The sequence below is a fragment of the Balaenoptera physalus genome (genome assembly GCF_965194825.1).
Source record: "Balaenoptera physalus genome assembly, chromosome: 1".
NCBI classification, from domain to species: domain Eukaryota; kingdom Metazoa; phylum Chordata; class Mammalia; order Artiodactyla; family Balaenopteridae; genus Balaenoptera; species Balaenoptera physalus.
In genome coordinates this window covers 94,108,643-94,126,923 of record NC_138882.1, presented here as the reverse complement: position 1 = coordinate 94,126,923, position 18,281 = coordinate 94,108,643, and the positions used below count along the sequence as shown (strand labels likewise).

The 18,281-nt window shown below is 48.8% G+C and overlaps 1 protein-coding gene across 6 annotated transcripts in view; it reads left to right on the top strand.

Moving 5' to 3' along the window:
• Positions 1–18,281, top strand: part of MAB21L3 (mab-21 like 3) — a 91,982-nt gene that overhangs the window by 32,630 nt on the left and 41,071 nt on the right. For 2 of the 6 annotated variants that reach the window (XR_014262948.1, XR_014262949.1), the window contains exon 6: positions 16,368–16,574. The exons of 2 other annotated variants lie outside the window; for them this stretch is intronic. Coding sequence is in view for 2 of the 4 variants with exons in the window: in XM_082459763.1 (XP_082315889.1) it covers positions 4,900–5,010 (111 nt within the window). In the remaining 2 variants the exon portion in view is untranslated. Of the gene's footprint in view, positions 1–4,899; positions 5,020–16,367; positions 16,697–18,281 lie in introns of those variants that run through there. 2 more of the 6 variants (XM_082459764.1, XM_082459763.1) reach the window with 2 other exon arrangements.

Genomic DNA, 18,281 nt, shown 5'->3' with positions numbered 1-18,281 from the left:
CACTTCTTTTCTCTGAATTCAAAATATATTGGTGGGTTTAAAAGAGATGAGAATGTGGAAGAATTAAGAAAAATAACCCTAATGACCACAGAGAGATCCTGGGGATCACATGGGCATCCTCTTTATTTTATAGCTGAGAAGGCAGAGGCCAAAAGAGAGGATGGAAAATGATTTGCTCAAATTTATTATGTCCCAAACTGAACTCTCGAGTTCCCCTCTCAACCCTGCCCTCACCTCTGTAAATGGAATCATTATTCAACTATTTGCTTCAGCCAGAAACCCAGGAGTCATCCTTGAGCCCTCTTTCCATGACCCATACCCTCAATCCACCAGCAGATCCTTTTGGCTCTTTCTAATTATAGTCCAAGTATGACTCCCCACATCCCCCAAGCTGCCCCACTGCCAGGCCACGTCGTCCTCCTCTCCTTTCTAGACTCTGCGGGGTTTTCCTAATTGGTCCCTTACACCCACTCATGCCACCTCACCCCATCCCATAAAAGTCTCCTCCACACAAGAGCCAGAGTGGTCTTTTCCACATGCACATCGAATCATGTGTTTTCCCTGCTCTAATCCTTCCACCAGCTTCTCATCACTCTTAGAAAAAACTTGAAACTCCCTACCATGGCTCACAAGACCCATACAATCTGCCGCTCCCCTCTCTGTCTTCACCCACTACCACTCCCCTTCACTCTGTGCTGGGGACAGGACACTGGCTCTCTTGTTTTGTTTCGAACACACCAAGTGAACACCAAGTTCCTTCCCCAGGGCCTTTATACCTGTCTGCCCCCCTGCTCAGAAATCCCTTGCCCACTCCTCCCTGACCAGTCTAACAATTAGCACCCCATCCCTCTGTGCTTGCCCTGCTTTATTCCCCCCGTAGTGGGGTGGCTGGTCCCCTGTTAGAATGTAAGCTCTTTGCCAACAGAGGGTTAGTTGTCTTGCTCACTGCTGTATCTCCTGCACCCAGAACAATGTTGGTGCACAGCAAGTGCTCGATGCATATTGGTTAAATGGATGAAGGAGTGAATGATTTTGCTCCATGACAGGCATCTGCTTCCTCGCAAGGCCTGGACTTGAACCCAGGTCTTCTGACTCTCAGGCCAGGCTCTTTCCCGCACAAAGTAATATTTTGAGGGGTTGAAGAATCACATCTTTAGCTTTAGAGAAAGAGGAATTACCTCTGGCTCCAGAAGCCTTTTTCCAGGAAGGGCCTGGCTCCTCTCTCGTTGCAGAGCACAGCAGTGGTGCAGCAAAGCCAGGATGCTCACTCATGCTGCAGACGTGACGGTGGCATCTCAGCCTCCCTCCACCGCCAGTGGGGATACGGGCACATATTTGTTGTAGGGTGTTTGCCAGATACAGCTACTCAGCCAGCATCCAACACATACGTTTTGTGACTGTAAGCCACACACACACACACACACACACACACACTTTGCATTTAAACAAAGCATGTCAGAAAGGCCCTCAGGCCCTCACCCTCCCTTCCTGCCAAGCGTGGGGACGAATAGTAGTGGCAGAAAGTCTCCGAGTCTAGACCATGCGTTTCCGCTCATTCAGCCAGCTTTATTTTTGGCTGTGTGACTTCTTTTGTGAACTTAATATCTTCTGTGCTTGGACGTTGTAACCTGTGACTCTCGGGTCAGGACCTACCCCTTGAACACTGGTGCAAAAGACCAATGAGAGTGCTCCTGTGAGACAGAATGTGGTTGTAAATGAACAAAACGCCCGGACAGCCTAATGCAGAACCCTTCATGATCACGTGAAATGATCATGCACAGAGGGATATTAGGGTATTGGGTCCAGCACCCAAGATATTGCGTGCTCGCTAGGGAGTGCCCCAACGCGTCGTTTGAGACCTGGGAGACCAGCCGAGCAAGCCAGGCTGCCCTGGGAGAGAAAGGCACAGCTGGGGACATTTGCGGGGGTGGGGGTGGTGGCCAGGGTCAAAGGGAGCTGAGCTCTGGCTCCTGCCCTGCGCTTATCCCCATCACCACAGCCGCTCGGGCGAGGCCCCTCCTCTCCGCTTCCTCTTTCTTCTCCTCTCCTGCCTCCTTCCGGGATGTTTGCCCACACGGTGAGATGCGAGGGGCATCAAGAATGCTCCCTGCCCTTGACTGTGGCCAGGGGCTACCATTGGTGACTGGTGCCCTTGGTAACCAGGACTTGGGCTCTTGAAGGAGTAAGGAGGAGCAGGAAAGAGGGTGGAAGCGGGCACCCTCGGCTCGGCGCAGGGCGGGCCTGGTAAAACCCTCCGCGGGCTGGGCTGCCGGGGGTAGGGGGCGGGGGACGGGGGGTGGGGTGGGTGATGAAAAGGACGGGATCTGTGGGGCGGGGCGGCCGTGGCGCTGCGGTGTAGGGCAGCAGGGGGCGCCCGCGGCTCCCTCGAGCGGACCCGCCTCCGCAGCTCGGAACCTGGGGAAATTCCGCCAGCCCAGAGCCAGCCGGCCGCGGGGACCAGGGCGGGACACTGCGGACCTCGGAGCCGCACGGCCCTCTCCAGCTGTCGGGAGCTTGCAGCACCCGCTCCCAGCGGCCCCACCCGGGCCCTGCATCCACAGCTCACCCAGTGCCCAGCAAGGCTGTTCCGATCCACAGGGCGGGCCGTGCTCCCTGGGCCCCCCTTTGCAGTGGGGAGTGTTTATTGCACGAGGGGAGGCATGGCCACTCCAGCACAGACCTATCTGTGTCGCTGTAGGTCGCTCGCCCGCCTTCCCTGCCAGGTTGGAGCGGCCGCGGGAGAGGGAAGAAAGTTGCCGTGCTCCTGTGGTCCCCTTTTCCTTAGGTAATGCCTGTAGGAAAAGGAGAGGGAAAAGTAGAAGCTCAGAGGCGTCCCGGTAGGAGGGTTGAGGAGAGGGTGGGGGACTGTTCCAGGATCGGAAAGGAAAGGACGTCCAACGAGACATATGGACACTTCCATTGTGCCGGGCACATTTGCGGAGTGTTTTATGCTTTCTCTCATTTAATCCCCTCAATAGCTCTTTGAGGTAGGTAAGCATCATCAACCCATTTTGCTGATGAGCTGAATGGAGGCTGAGGGAGTAAGAGAAATTCCCCCAAGGTCACCCTGCTGGAGGTGAACAGGGCCATGTTTTGTGCACTTGGCCTAATGAATTTCTCACAATGTAGGTGACAGTAGAGACACGTGGAGCAAAGCAGACTAGGACCTGGGTTCCAAGTGGAAGCCTCTGCCCTTCCTGCTGGCTCTGCAGCCAAACCAGCCTGCAGGAACCAAGGGAGAGGGGCCTGGCAGGAAGGGACCCACACCCTCTGCTCTGGACGTAGGACACTCCTCACATGGACAGGGGTCAAGGTCCTCAGGGAAGGGGGGATGGGTGGAGCACATGGCATGAGGATGGGAGAGAGAGAGAGAGAGCTGTTCTTACAATTTGCCCTGGGCTAAAATTTTCTAAACAGCACCTTTGAACGCTATAAAAAATCCTCAAAACTCACTTTCGCAGGAGTTAATCATTCACTCTCTCCACAGGCCAGATGACCTTTGCCATGTGATTGGGCTTTCGTTTGCTTTTCTTAAAAATCCTGGAGTTTGTAATTGGACCAATGTCCTTTCAGTGAGGAAGAAAGGAATTTGGGGTTCAGGACAAAGCTTGGTTTTCTTCCTTGCCCTCCATCTCCCAGGAGTTTGGAAACATTTTCTCAGTGAGAGGTTATGAATTCAGGACTCAGAATAAGTTGATCATCTATAGCTGTGGCCCTGGGGGGAGGGGCAGTTCTATATGTAGGAGACCCTAGGAGACAAAGCATGCCAAAAACAAAAAACAAATAAAATCCAAGCCACCATCCATCCTGCACCTGATTCCTTTAGGAGCTTGCTCTTATCTGGGTGGCAGCTACGTTTACCAACAGAGATCATTTCCTTACTACATACCCTAATCAGCTTTACACTTAGAGAGATGCAAGCTAGGGACTGTTCTATTTTAACATTTCAATCACCTTAAAGTTCATTGACCTCCTGTAAGAATTCAGGAGGCAGATTGGCTGTGTGACCTTGGGCAAGTCACCCAACCCCTCTAGGCCTCAGATTCCCCTTCTGTACAGAGGAGGAGTGAGCTCCAAGGTCCCCTCCAAGGCCAGTGCTCTGCAGCCCGCAATCCTGCAGGCTGCCATCAAAGGCTCCCCCAGCTCTGTTCCGTTGACTATTTTTGGCTCAGTGATTAGAGGGCTTGTCCGCCATACCCATATCTCTAACATTCTGACAGCTGACTGGACATTCTCACTAGACATCCCAGTGGGCCCTCAATCTTCAGATGCCCCACGCAGACACATTGTCCCTCCCCTCTGCCCCTCTTCTCAGCCTAACTCCTCTGACTTCCCCTTTTCTCTTCCTGGCCCGGGAGCTGGGCACCTCAAAACCATCTTTGCAAACTTGCTGTCCTTCAGCCTCCATAATTCCTTCAGTTGCTGAGACCTGAACAGGCTGTCTTATGTGACGTGCCCCTCTTCTGCATAGTCTCACGACTTCTACCCAGTTCAGACCCTTTTACCTGTCACAGGAGCTCTCACTACTGCCCTCACACCCTCAACAGCGCCCCCTGCTTTCACTCTCCACTCGACCCATAGGAAGTGTCACTACTGGGTCACCACACTAATCCCCGGCTCTAGCCAGCCTCGCCCCACTACAGACACTTGAATGGTTTCCTGTGGCTAAGTGAACAAACTACCATCTGTCCCCCCCCATGTAGGCCCAACCTAATGCCCCCTTCGCACGCCCCCTTTGCTTCAGCCAAACTTCACGTCCCTCACCCAGCCTACTGTTCTTTGTCCCACACTCTTCCTGTTCTGTCTGGAACACGGACAGCTCCCGCACCTGCCTATAAAAACGACCTCTTCTTCATCAAGACCCAGTGCAAATGCTATGTTTTCCTTGAAACTTTCTAGGAGGCCCCCATGAAGGATCAATTTCTCGTGGATTCATTCAGTCAGCAAGTATTTACTGAGTATCAACTGTACCCCAAGTTCTGTTTCCGGGCACTGAGAATTCGGGGGTGAATAAGATAGGTGAATTTCTGCTCCCAGGGAGCTTACTGTTGAGGGTGACAGAACACACACAAGCAAACAGACAAGAAAATTATCGATTCTAATAAGTACGGTGGGGGAACTCTTGGAGTCACCGGCCCTGATTACAGTCTACTTGTAACGTGCTTAGTTGTCATCAAACACTACCTGGTAAACCCTCTGAAGGAAGAATGTGAGTCTCACTTCTCTTTGGAACTTCCAGGATGCCAACGTCATCCCATCTGTGTAGTGGCCCCTCAGTGTGTGTTTGTGAGAGGAAGGAAAGAAGGAAGGAAGGACAGGAAGAAAGGAAGGGAGAAAGGAAAACAGGGATTTGGAAAACATTTAACAAACACTCCTAGCCAGCAGTGGAGCTGCATTTGTTAAATTCACAGTATGTTATTATCTTGCATTTGTCAGCTTTGCAATCCCTAGAGATGGCTTTCGCTGAGAGAAACTCACTCCAGGTAGGAGAGGCGACATAGGGCAGGGCAAGGGTGCTGCACAAACCCAGGATTTTGTCCCTGCCTCATCACGTGACTCTGGAGAGTTTCGAGCAAGTTCCTTAATCCCGCGGACCCTTAGTTTCCTCAAAAGGGGAATCATAAAACCTGCCTCACAGAAATGGAAAATCAAATAAGACAGCACGTGGGAAATTGCTTCTTAACCAAAAAAAAGTACCCCATAATCTTTAAATCAATTCAGGATTATTCTAGGGCCTTGTACTGGCTTTCTTTGCAGAACACCAAGGCTGGCTATCTGCCCCTCAAAGAAGAAAGCTTCTGGATATAGGGATATTTTAAAATATTATTTCTAAATCTACCTTTTTTTTTTTTTCCGACCCCACCTTGCGGGATCAACTTAGTTCCCCAATCAGAGATTGAACCCAGGCCCTTGGCAGTAAAAGCGCAGGGTCCTAACCACTGGACCGCCAAGGAATTCCCTAAATCTACCATTCTTGATTCCTGAGGAAGAAAGAGTCCTGGGCTCCCAGGATAACCTCAGGCTGCCTGAGAAGCAATTGGGTTCTCTCTTACTCGTCCTTAAAATATGTCCTCCTAGGGTTGTGCCTCCTCCAGCCATTAGGATTTGTCGCTTCAAGCACGGGAGCCACACAATTGGCTTCCTTAAAAACCATGTCCCTGTGTCTCATGCTCCCAGAAAAACAAGGTGAAGTCATCTCTTGCCCTTTGCTGTGATTTGCTAGTGCTGGTATGTGAAATAGGGCTTGCCCGTAACCTCTGCTCACAAAGCGCAGGTTACAAAGACCCTGCAAACTTCTCCCTTAGCCTACTTCTCCCTTCCAACATAGCCTCAGACTCAGTTTTACATCTTCTGTGCCTTCCAGAATTCTCTCATCCCTGCAGCCCCCATGCCAGACTTACTCCCGTGAGGTTGGAATGGTAGGGAATGACTCAGCCTTGGGATGCAGCAGCCAGAATCAAGCCTGATGTACTATATCACTCGAGCAAGATGTGATTTCAATAGGGTGACCACTGGTAAAGAAACCGGCCCCTTGCTTGTCCAGAGTTTCCTGATGGGTTCTAGCATTTTGGCAAAATTTCCTGCAGTACCTTGAGCTGTGATTCCATTTTAAAATTAAGTCCTTTGAAAATGGCTTTTGGCCAGTAAGATCTACTTCTCTGATGAAGAAGGGATATAAGCAATTACTTGTACCAAATATCTCTCTGGATATTTGATAAATACTAATTGAATTGAAAGAAGGGGAGAGATATTAAAAAAAAAATACAGTCGCTCGTTAGCACGCTTCTCATTGGTGTGTTTCTGGCACATAACCCACTCCTCTCGACCACCTCAATCAACAGGACCCCAGTGGGTGTGCTTCCCCAGGTCCTGCTGTCTCCTCCGCCCGTAACTCGCGTGCTTTTTGAGGAGGGTGGGGGCGAGGAGTAGAGGGAGGAGCTCTCAGAGAAGGGGTTTAATGAAGTTGCAGGGAATTAGAGAAAATATTGATAGGATGGAATACTGTGGCAATCTTCATTCTCGCTCCTCCACTCACACCTCCCACTGCTTCCTTGGAACATGGTAGAATACCTTACCTTCACTGTAGGAAAGAAAATCATACGATGAAAAGAAACCGCATGGAAAGCAGGCATTTAAAGAGTGGAAGGCTTCTCTGTTGCAGGTGAACTGAACTCTCAGGGGGATGGAGTTACCTGCCGTGGCCGGGAGCTAGACCACAGCTTCCCTGCGCTGTGAGCTCCCAACCCCTTCGCCAGTGAGGTCCCAGCAGCCACTGCCCTGGAGCAGGATTGCTCCTGGATTCGCTTTCTATTCAGGGGACAAGGAATTTCACTGCCATCACCATGGGGTGGTACAAGCACAGAGCCAGGGGAGTGTTAGTGGGAATCTGGGCCGATAGGACCTTCCACTGAGGGTCTGCACCTGTAGCTTGACTCTCATTAATACACAGGAGGACATGTCACCTAAGACTCAGATTCCCCGTCTGCAAAAATGAGACCAGTAATACATACCTCATATGACTGTAGTTGAGGGGATTTTGTGAAATGTGTTTGAAAGCACACTTTGTATCAAAAGATAAACCATAATGGAAAAGGATATAAAAAAAGAACGTCTCTATGTGTATAACTGAGTCACTTTGCTGCACAGGAGAGGTTGCCACAGCATTGTAAATCAACTCTACTTCAATAAAGAAATAAAGTATAATACAAATGCTAGTTACCATCGTCACAAAGATAGCATACACACACACCACACGAATTTTTAAACTTTACTGTAGAAATTAACATACAGTAAAATGACTGGTGTGTGTGTGTGTGTGTACATTTCTATGACTTGCGATACATTTATAGATTTGTGCAACCATCAACACAGTGAGAATATAGAAGAATATCATTGCCTCATTCATTCACTGAAGGACATTTAGTCGTGCTGTGTTATTATTGAATTACATCACTGGATTCAAGTTGCTAATATTTTGTTGAGAATTTTACATCTTTGTTCATGAGGGATGTGGATCTGAAGTTTTATTTTCTTGTAATGTCTTCATCTGGTTTTGGTATCAGTGTAATTGTGGCCCCATCAAATAAGCGGGGAAGTGCTTCTTCCTCTTCTCTTTGCCCTTTTTTTTTCTTTTTTTTTTTAACATCTTTATTGGAGTATAATTGCTTTACAATGGTGTGTTAGTTTCTGCTTTATAACAAAGTGAATCAGTTATACATATACATATGTCCCCATATCTCTTCCCTCTTGCGTCTCCCTCCCTCCCACCCTCCCTATCCCACCTCTCTAGGTGGTCACAAAGCACAGAGCTGATCTCCCTGTGTTATGCGGCTGCTTCCCACTAGCTATCGGTTTTACATTGGTAGTGTATATATGTCCATGCCACTCTCTCACTTTGTCCCAGCTTACCCTTCCCACTCCCCGTATCCTCAAGTCCATTCTCTAGTAGGTCTGCATCTTTATTCCCATCTTGCCCCTAGGTTCTTCTGACCTTTTTTTTTCTTTTTTCTTTTTAGATTCCGTATATATGTGTTAGCATACGGTATTTGTTTTTCTCTTTCTGACTTACTTCACTCTGTCTGACAGACTCTAGGTCCATCCACCTCACTACAAGTAACTCAGTTTCATTCCTTTTTATGGCTGAGTAATATTCCATTGTATATATGTGCCACATCTTCTTTATCCATTCATCTGTTGATGGACACTTAGGTTGCGTCCATGTCCTGTCTTTGCCCTTATTTCTTCTTGAAATGTTGGTTAGAATTTACCAGTGAGACCATCTGGGCCTGGAGATTTCTTTTTTCTTTTTTCTTTTTGGCCCCACTGCGCAGCATGCAGGACCTTGTTCCCCCACCAGGGATCAAACCCACGCCCCCTGCAGTGGAAACACGGAGTCTTAACCAACCACTGGACCGCCAGGGAAGTCCCAAGATTTCTTTTTCAAACGGTTTTTGGGTTTTTTAATTAATTAATTAATTAATTTATTTATTTATTTATTTATGGCTGTGTTGTGTCTTCGTTGCTGCACGCGGGCTTTCTCTAGTTGCGGCGAGCGGGGGCTACTCTTTGTTGCAGTGCACGGGCTTCTCATTGCGGTGACTTCTCTTGTTGTGGAGCACGGGCTCTAGGCGCACGGGCTTCAGTAGTTGTGGCACGTGGGCTCAGTAGTTGTGGCTCACGGGCTCTAGAGCGCAGGCTCAGTAGTTGTGGCACAGAGGCTTAGTTGCTCCAAGGCATGGGGGATCTTCCCGGACCAGGGCTCAAACCCATGTCGCCTGCATTGGCAGGCGGATTCTTTACCACTGAGCCACCAGGGAAGTCCATGGCAGGCAGATTCTTAACCACTGCGCCACCAGGGAAGTCCCCTCAAATGGTTTTAAAACTATTAGTTCAATGTCTTTAGTCATTATAGGACTATTCAGATTATCTATTTCATAATGACTGAACTGATAGTTTGTGTTTCTGAGAAACTGGTCCAAGTCATCTAAATTGTCAGATGTGTGTGTGTAGAGTTGTTCATAGTACTTCCCTTATTATCTCTTTAATGTCTACAGGGTCTATAGTGATATCTCTCTTTTATTCCTGATGTTGGTAATTTGTGTCTTCTCTCCTTTTTAAACTAGACGTTTATCAATTTTATTGATCTTTTCCAAGAACCGTCTTTTGGTTTCATTGATTTTTCCCTATTGTTTTTCTGTTTTCAACTTTATTGATATCTGCTTTTTTTGTTTGTTTGTTTTTGAAGCACCTCTTTTTTATTAATTTATTTAATTTATTAATTTTGGCTGTGTTGGGTCTTCATTGCTGTGTGTGGGCTTTCTCTAGTTGCGGCTAGTGGGGGCTACTCTTTGTTGCAGTGCGCAGGCTTCTCGTTGCTGTGGCTTCTCTTGTTGTGGAGCACAGGCTCTAGGCACACGGGCTTCAGTAGTTGTGGCACGCGGGCTCAGTAGTTCTGGCTCGCGGGCTCTAGAGCGCAGGCTCAGCAGTTGTGGCGCACGGGCTTAGTTGCTCCGCGGCATGTGGGATCTTCCCGGACCAGGGATCGATCCCGTGTCCCGTGCATTGGCAGGCGGATTCTTAACCACTGCGCCACCAGGGAAGCCCTGATATCTGCTCTTATTTGGTTATTTCCTCCTTTCTACTTGCTTTGGATTGATTTTGCTCTTCTTGGTCTAGTTTCCTAAGGTATAAGCTTGGATGATTGATTTGATATCTTTCTTCTTTTCTACTATAAGCATTTAATCCCATAAGTTTCCCTCTAAGCACTGTTGTAAGTACATCCCATAAATTTTGATATGTTATATTTTCATTTGGTTCAAAATATTTTCTAATTTTCCTTGAGACGTCCTCTCTGAATAATGGATTATTTTTAAGTGTTTTATTTAATTTCCAAGAGTGTAGAGATTTTCTCACATATGCTTCTATGACCATTAAACCTAGGAACACTGCAGAAATCTAAAAAAGCCGTTAGTTTTAAAACTCAGTAACTTATTGAATACCTCCTGTGTGCAAGGCACTAGGCTAGGTGCTGTTTTGGGTCCAAGGCTGCATGAGATTTAATTCCAGCCTTCAAGGAACTGACTGTCTAGGAGGGAAGCCAAGACTCTGGCAAATAAGTGGGATGCATGGTGGTCGGTGATACATGCTTCTGCGTGGTGCAGAGCAGCACGGTAATGGGGGTCTCTTCCAGCTGAGGTGATCAAGGTCAAGAGTGTGAGGTGGACCTTGAAAATGGGTACGATTTCTATAGTGATGGTCTTAGGGAAGGCCATTTCTAGTTAGACAGAACTTTGCTTGGTAGTGGCAGTAGCTGCTGCCCTGTGGGCACCTCTCCTCCCGTGCCCAACTGAGCCTGCTGCCACTTGGCACACTTGACCTGCTTACTCCACACATATCTGGGGAATGGACTCATGAGACTCACTAGACTGAGGGTCTTCTAAAGGTTGGAGGCAGCTCCCAATGCCTTTAGAGAAAGGGGTATTGTTGTGTGTTTTCTGGGCCAACAGAGGTAAAGGTGGGGGTGACAAAAATAAAAACTAAAATCAAAAGAGTATTCTACCTCCCTCACATCCTGCAAACTCACAAACAGAGCTGGTCCTTCAGCTTTGTCAAAAATTGAGCTAAGAACGTGGAAGTCAAGGACTCGAGACAATAAAGCGACTCATTGGCAGACCCTGGAACACGCTGCCGGTTGTGACCGTGAGTCAAATTAACTTTGGGATTCTGGCCTCTCTGGCCCACAGAAGCCGGGAAATACTGGAGTCGCTGAAGCCAGAGAAGAGTAGAATGACAAGGGGTGAGAAAGAAAACATTTGCTTCAGGACAGAGGTCTCCAGCTCATTGCCTGAAGGAACAGAGGGGAAAATGTGAGGTGAAAATAGCTCCCATCCCTTCCAGACACCTGAGAGATCAACCAACAAGAAAGACTTCTGGAGAAAGTGAGAATTAACAGCCATAAGTCCTCATAACCACATCTTTTTCATTCTTCTTGAAGTTTCCAGTCATATTTCACTTCCTTTCCCATTTTTCTTTAAAAGCTAATTCGCAGGGTCTGCTTTCAGCACATAAAAACAAAACAAAACAAAACCAATGTTTCTGAAAATTTGGAATTTGCATTTTTTCCATCAATTTATTTTGCACTTGCATATTTTGTTTTTACTGAAGAATGATTGTACATGTGTTGGTGATTTAACAAGAAGGAAATACTTGTTTTAAGTCTTCTAGCAAAGACTAAAATAACTAGATTCAATTTTATTTTTAAAAAACTGTCTTTAAAGAAAATGGTTAATTTCTCATTGAATTTCTGTGGGCAAGTTACTTAAACTCTTAAGTCTCAGTCTCCTTATCTGTAAAACAGAGATAATAAAACCTACCTCATGGGGTTGCCATGACACGGGGAAGATAAGATAGCAATCTTAAGAGCACCTTGCACTGCTGGGCAAGTGTAGAACCAAGGTATGGATATGAACTGCATGAATAAATCAATGACAGAGTAAATCACCCCAATGCCTTATGAAGTCCTATCTTGGAACTTCCATATAATGATATAAAATTGGAACTAATCTTGGTACCTTAGTATCTGGCCCCCAAATGAAAGGTCGACATGACCTGTTTTCTTGTGCAAACTAGTTTGTTTTAAAGAGAGGTAATTCTAAAGCAGCAAGAATTTTTATAAAGAACTAGCTTCTGATTTATGCAAAAACAAGATGTCCTGAGGGATTTTCTGTTTCTTATGGTGCTTTATAGTTCATAAATGACCTTAACATGCCTCATCTCTTTTGCATTACCAAAATCACCCCCAGAGAAAAGGCTGGGAAGGGATCAATCACTTTGGCTTTACAAATGGGGAAGTGAAGACTCCAACAGAGTAAAGAAATCACCCATGGCTAATAAGGGCTAGAAGTAGTCTCAAACCTAGACTCTTATGCCCAATTCTGTCTCTGTGGTCTAGAGGACTATGGTTAAAGCTCTTCAAAAGACGACTGAACCCTTTTGTACTTATTGGTGCATTTTTCTACAGTGCCTGCAAGCATCTGAGTAATAGTTTAGACTAATATTTCATTAGTTTTCATGATGACAGTATGTGAGATTTTACCTATGTTACTTGAGTTGCAACATGTGCTTAAACTCCAAGTATATAATGGGATGAAGTGGGGGAGAAAGAGGGAGTCAGGTGGGCTATTCCACAGGCTACTCTGGGCTTCCTGGATTGACCACTAACCAAGCCTCTGCACTACATTGTTCCTGCCACTTGGTTGCCCATTTTCGACTCAGCCTGCCCACTTGCAGTTTCGTGCCTCCCCAAATTCAACAGGGGACAGGCCTCGCAGAGGGATCTGGCCTGCTCAGGCCAGATTATGACACAGTTTAAGGAATCCCTGCTTCCGTTCAGACTCCCCAGGTGATCTTACAGGGACAACCCTGCTCAGGGCAGTCCTCGGAAGACACAGTAAGCTACAGCGGGTCCTGAGGTTGTGCCTGGGATCCCATGAAAAGCCCAAGAGGGTCCTCGCCTCAAGGCATACGGTCCCGTTTCTCCTGTTTGTACTACCTAAACAATTGGATCTGCGAAGGAATTGGTTCTCTAATGCCTTTTCTTTCAGTGAATTCCCAACATTATTTCACGTTACCGGAAGCCGTGAGAAAGAAGCACCAAACGGCCAGCCCGTGTCCCTCGGTGAGTTGCTGTCACATTGCCCAGGACCACCCTGAATGTTGCCAGATGCTTAGCATCCTGGGTGCCTGGGTTCCAAGTGTTGCTAACCCCCCTCCCCAGTCACTGTGACAACCAAACACATCCACCCAACCTCTTCCTACCATTTTGGAATACCCATAATGGCCCTCACATGAAAATCACTGAATTAGTTTGACTAGTAATTTTTTTGTTTAGAAATATCTGACCCAGTGACAGAGGAGCTGGCAGGCTATGAACCGCAGGCAGAATTTACCCCATGGCCTGCTTTTTTGGGTGACCTTCAAGCTAAGAATGGTTTTCGTATTTTTAAAGAACTGGGAGGAGGAAGAGGAGAGGCAGCAATAGAGTCTGCATGAGGTCTGCAAAGTCTATATTTATTCTTTGGCCCTTTATAGGTAATGTTCACAACTCAACAAGCCATGGCCAAGTACCAAGCATGCTGCCAGGCGCTGGTGATCCCATGATGGATAAGACATCATTGTTGACCTGTGTGGGAGAAAATAAATGCGCCTTCACAGCAAGTGCAGTGGGGTCATGCACATGTTGCTAGGGAAGCACAAATGAGGGTCACCCAGCTCAGCCTTGGGACTGAGGGCGTGCAGATGGGGGAGCCTTCCAGGAGGGGGCAGCAGGTAAAATGAGTCTGGAAAGAGAGGAAGCTATTAGCCAGGAGAAAGTGGGGGGAGGGTGATGAGGTAGAAAACAGCCCAGACAGAGAGAGAGAGAGAGAGAGAGAGGGGTGCAAAAGTTGTGAGCGGGACATGAGGTAGAGAGTGTCACCGGCTGAAGCTCGAGGGGGGCGCTGAAGTCTGTGCCTCACAGCTACGTGCTGGACTCTACCAGATTCAGATGCTGGCCCCATCACTTAGGACCTGTGTGGCTTTAAGCAAAGTACTTAACCTTTTGGTGCCTCAGCTTCCTCATCTGTAACATGTGGTTGGGAAGAGTACCTGTCCCATGGGGCTGCTGAGAGCATTAGATGAGACAGTGCATACAAAGCATGCAGAACTGTGCCAGCCGATAATGAGCCCTTGGCGAACGGTGGTGATCGTTGTTGTTGCTGAGGTCATTGCTCTTATTATGCTATCAGTGATAGGAAGGCACTGAAAAACTGTGAGCACCTACTGTGTACCTGCCTTTACATGAATCACCAGGAATACAGTGGTCTTACTTGTCTTATGACACCTGTACGAGACGTAGACCTCACAGAAATCCAGTCAAAAAGGGTTGTGACTATGGGGTTCCCTGGTGCCAATTGCCGGAGTGTTCAGGAAATGGTCACGATCCATCCATCCTTTGCCGAAGTTGCTTAGGATCAGCTGCAGGCGTAAGAGTGGGTATCTGAGAGCCCAGGGAGGCAGGTTGGCCAAAAGAAGGGCGTTAAGAGCTCCTCAAGTCGGAAGCCACATGCTTCCCACTTTCTCCTAAAAGGAAAATACCAAATATGTTTAATAGTGGAGAAAAGTATCAAGCCTTCATGGTACCAGACTCACACTTGATCCTGGACAGCTCTTCTTCTTTTTTTTTTTGATAGTTGAACATTTATTAGGGGTGCCAGCTAGAGCTGATAACTTCGTGGTGGGTTTTCTTTTGGGGTTTTTTTGTTTTTTTTTAACATCTTTATTGGAGTATAATTGCTTTACAATGGTGTGCTAGTTTCTGCTTTATAACAAAGTGAATCAGTTATACACATACATATGTTCCCATATCTCCTCCCTCTTGCGTCTCCCTCCCTCCCGCCCTCACTATCCCACCCCTCTAGGTGGTCACAAAGCACCGAGCTGATCTCCCTGTGCTATGCAGTTGCTTCCCACTAGCTGTCTATTTTACGTTTGATAGTGTATATATGTCCATGCCACTCTCTCTCTTTGTCACATCTTACCCTTCCCCCTCCCCATATCCTCAAGTGCATTCTCTAGTAGGCTGGACAGCTTTTCTTTGCCTCAGTGGCCCTATCAAGTCAGCAACTCTCTGAAATTGCTTTGGCCTCATGGAATCCTTCCGTGGGTCTCTGCTTCTTCATACTCTCTCTGCGTGTAGTCCAATCCAGAGCTTGGACAGACACGGGAGGCCCTCACCCATGAGCTGTGCCCACCTGGGTTTCTCCGCCCCGGAAGTGGGGTCCACAACTCAGCCAGGGCTTGCGCTGGACAGAAGGGGGGTCACTTCCTGCCCTCCCTTGTGGAGCATCGCTCTAGCTGCTCTGTTCCTGGGACCTTCTCAGACACAAACTTAGCCTGCGAGAGAGGCGGGGAGGAAGCGCCCATTTGCTGCAGGCAGGCCTGCACCCCACCAGCTCATTTCTCCTGCTGACAGTGCAGTGGGTTAAGAGGGCTCCCCTCCTTCTGTGGAGCCCTTCCAAGGTTTCTAAGCTGCTGGTGACCTCCAAGGTCAGTTGCCTCTCCGTGTGGGTTGGCCATGTGGCAGCGGATCCGCTGTGGGAGTTCTGAGGATGCAGCCCTCAGGTTGAGTATGGTGGTGGTGGGGGGTCTGTGTGTGTGTGTGTGGAGGGGTCCCCAGGATGCCCTTAGCCCACGTGCTGCTGTCCCCACTGCAGGAGCAGCCCGAGCTGGTAAGCCGGCAACCTCCGCCCCGCAGCGCAGGGCCCGTGCTGGTCGGGCTCTGACTATGCAATCTCTAAGTGCCCTGGGCCCCTTTGAGAAGGAGGCACTACCTTTGCTATTATTATATAATACTGAGGAAGTATTCCTGTTTTCTGTGGCTTTCTGGTTGAGCGCGCTCTACTCTGTGAGGAAATATGCTCTTATTTATTTTCTCTCCAGAATATCAAAGTTGACAGCACAGAGACACAGGTCTGTGGTCATTTTCAGGCCATTTGCGTCTCCCGGTCCCACGCTCCTCTGCTACTCAGCCAGCCTGTCGCCTGCCCCTGGGCCTCCAGCCCTCTCACCCACGTACCCAGCTCTTTAGAGCACTCGCAGTGTACAGCACTCAGCGCTTTGTTCAAATGTACCCATTTAATTCTTACAGTAGCCCTAGGAGGTAAGTATTATTACTGTTCTCATTTCACAGCTGAGAAAACCTGGGGCCTAGAGAGGTTAAGGAGGTTCAGTAACTCGCGCAGGTCACACAGCTAGTCAGCAGCAGAGCACAGGTTCAAACCCGGGCCATCTGACTCCATAATTTGTGCTTTTAACTTCGTGCTATTCAGCCCCCCGGTCTGGTGCTTTTTCTGTGCGGATCTACATACAGAACAAACCGGGGGTTCATGACAGGTGGCATCCAGGCCAGCGGACGCCGTGGAGCCGAGGAGGGCTGACGACCACCCACGTGAGAAGAGGAGCCCTGTGGAAGCGTTAGGCCATTCAAGGTGGGCAAAGCTCTCCTTTCTCCCTGAGATGTTCCCAGAGCTTCTCAGGTAACCCCAGTTTGTGTGCCTGACATCCCTGTGGGAAGCCCAGCACCTCCAGAGCGATTCCTGGAATTCTCAAAGCTTCCTAGAACCAGACTTGGTGTGAGTAAATGAGCTACAGACACCTGGGCTCTGGGACCAGCTGTCCGGGCTCTGGGACCAGCTGTCCGGGCACGGCCAGCAGTAGGCCACGGGGACCCTGCCCAGGAACACCCAGTGGACACGTCTTAGAGTCCGTCATCGTGTACCTCTGGGGCTGGGCCTGTCTAACAGACAAAGGTGTATTTCACAAGGGTGTGCTTCACTGGTTGTCCCTTTGTGTCTTTATTTTCCCCACGTGTGTGTGTGTGTGTGTGTGTGTGTGTGTGTGGCTTATGTCAAATGTGGGTATGTACCAACATGAGCATAAGGTGTGTCAAAGTCTGTGTGTGTGGAAGAGAGAGGCTGGAGGTGTATCTGTGCATCCACGTGTGTGTGAGTGGGCTGACTCTCCTAGCGGCTCTCAACACACTCCTAGTGGCTTATAGCCACCTTGGCACTCCTCCTGTGCCGCTCCAAGGCCCCCAGCAATGTTCCAAGACCATCTGGGCCCTGCTTCGCAGAGCAGGAAAGAACTGAGGTGGCTTAGTTCTTTGTTGGCTTCTGTTCCTGTAGGAACAGCCCCTCCAGCTTTCCTCTACTCCCACTGGTTTCTGCTCTCCTCTCCTGCTCTGGCCCACCCATGTGGACTGCCCCCTGGGCCTCATCAGAGGGAGCTGGCAAACATTTGGTTTGGAGGCAGCTTTTGAGCTAAAGAAAAGACAGTGCCCAAGAGTCCCCGGTGCCATGGCAGGACCATGTCCGTGAACCTCAGCATTCCACACTCCATCCCCTTCTGATCTGAGCCTCTCCCCCCAACCCAGGTGGGCACAACTCATGGGTGAGGGCCCTCCCCTCTCTAGTCATTCTGCCTCTGATTGGTTCCAGTGGGGAGCAGCGTCACCCTCCGAGGTGCCTCCGGGCTCCTCCCTAGATCTCTGGGGATTGTACTCAGAGCCTCCACGGTGCCCTCAACGCTGGGAGAACTGGGGACTGTGAGGGCTGTGACAACCTGTGACTATTTGGACTCTGATGGAGAGGGAAAGGCGAACCTGCTGATGGGCTGTCAGGAGAGAAGTGCCAGTTCAAGAGGCAGATGTGGGAGATGGGTTCTGCAGCCTGGCAGCTCTTGGCATCAGCTGCTAGAGGGCGGATGCAAAGTCACTCCCTCTGCAGCAGTTCTCCTGCGCGATTCTGTGCGCTCCCTCCTCCTCAGCACCTGTGCCCGGGGCTTCGGGATGTGACTGACCACCCCCACCATGCTCTTTGGCAGTGGGGCTTAGGCAGGGTGCCCGCAGCTGGGGACTCTCTTAGGATGAGGGAAAACGATCAGAAAGCTCTGTGATGTCAGACAAAGTGCTTAAGCCTTCTGTGGCTGTTTTCTAATCTGTAAAGTGGGGATGGTAACAGGGTGATGGTGAGAATTAAGTGAGTTACTGTATGGAAAGCACTTAGGACGGTATCTGGCACGTAGAAAGCACTCAACAATTGTTTGCTACTATTAGACAATCCCAGAGGTCAATCTGGCCTTTTCCCAGGGTTCGCGGGGCATGGGGGGTAAGGGAGGGTAGGGAGACCTGTCTTTTGTGGTGTCAAGGGTTGGAGGAAGGGAGCGTCAATGCCCTTCACCCCTGG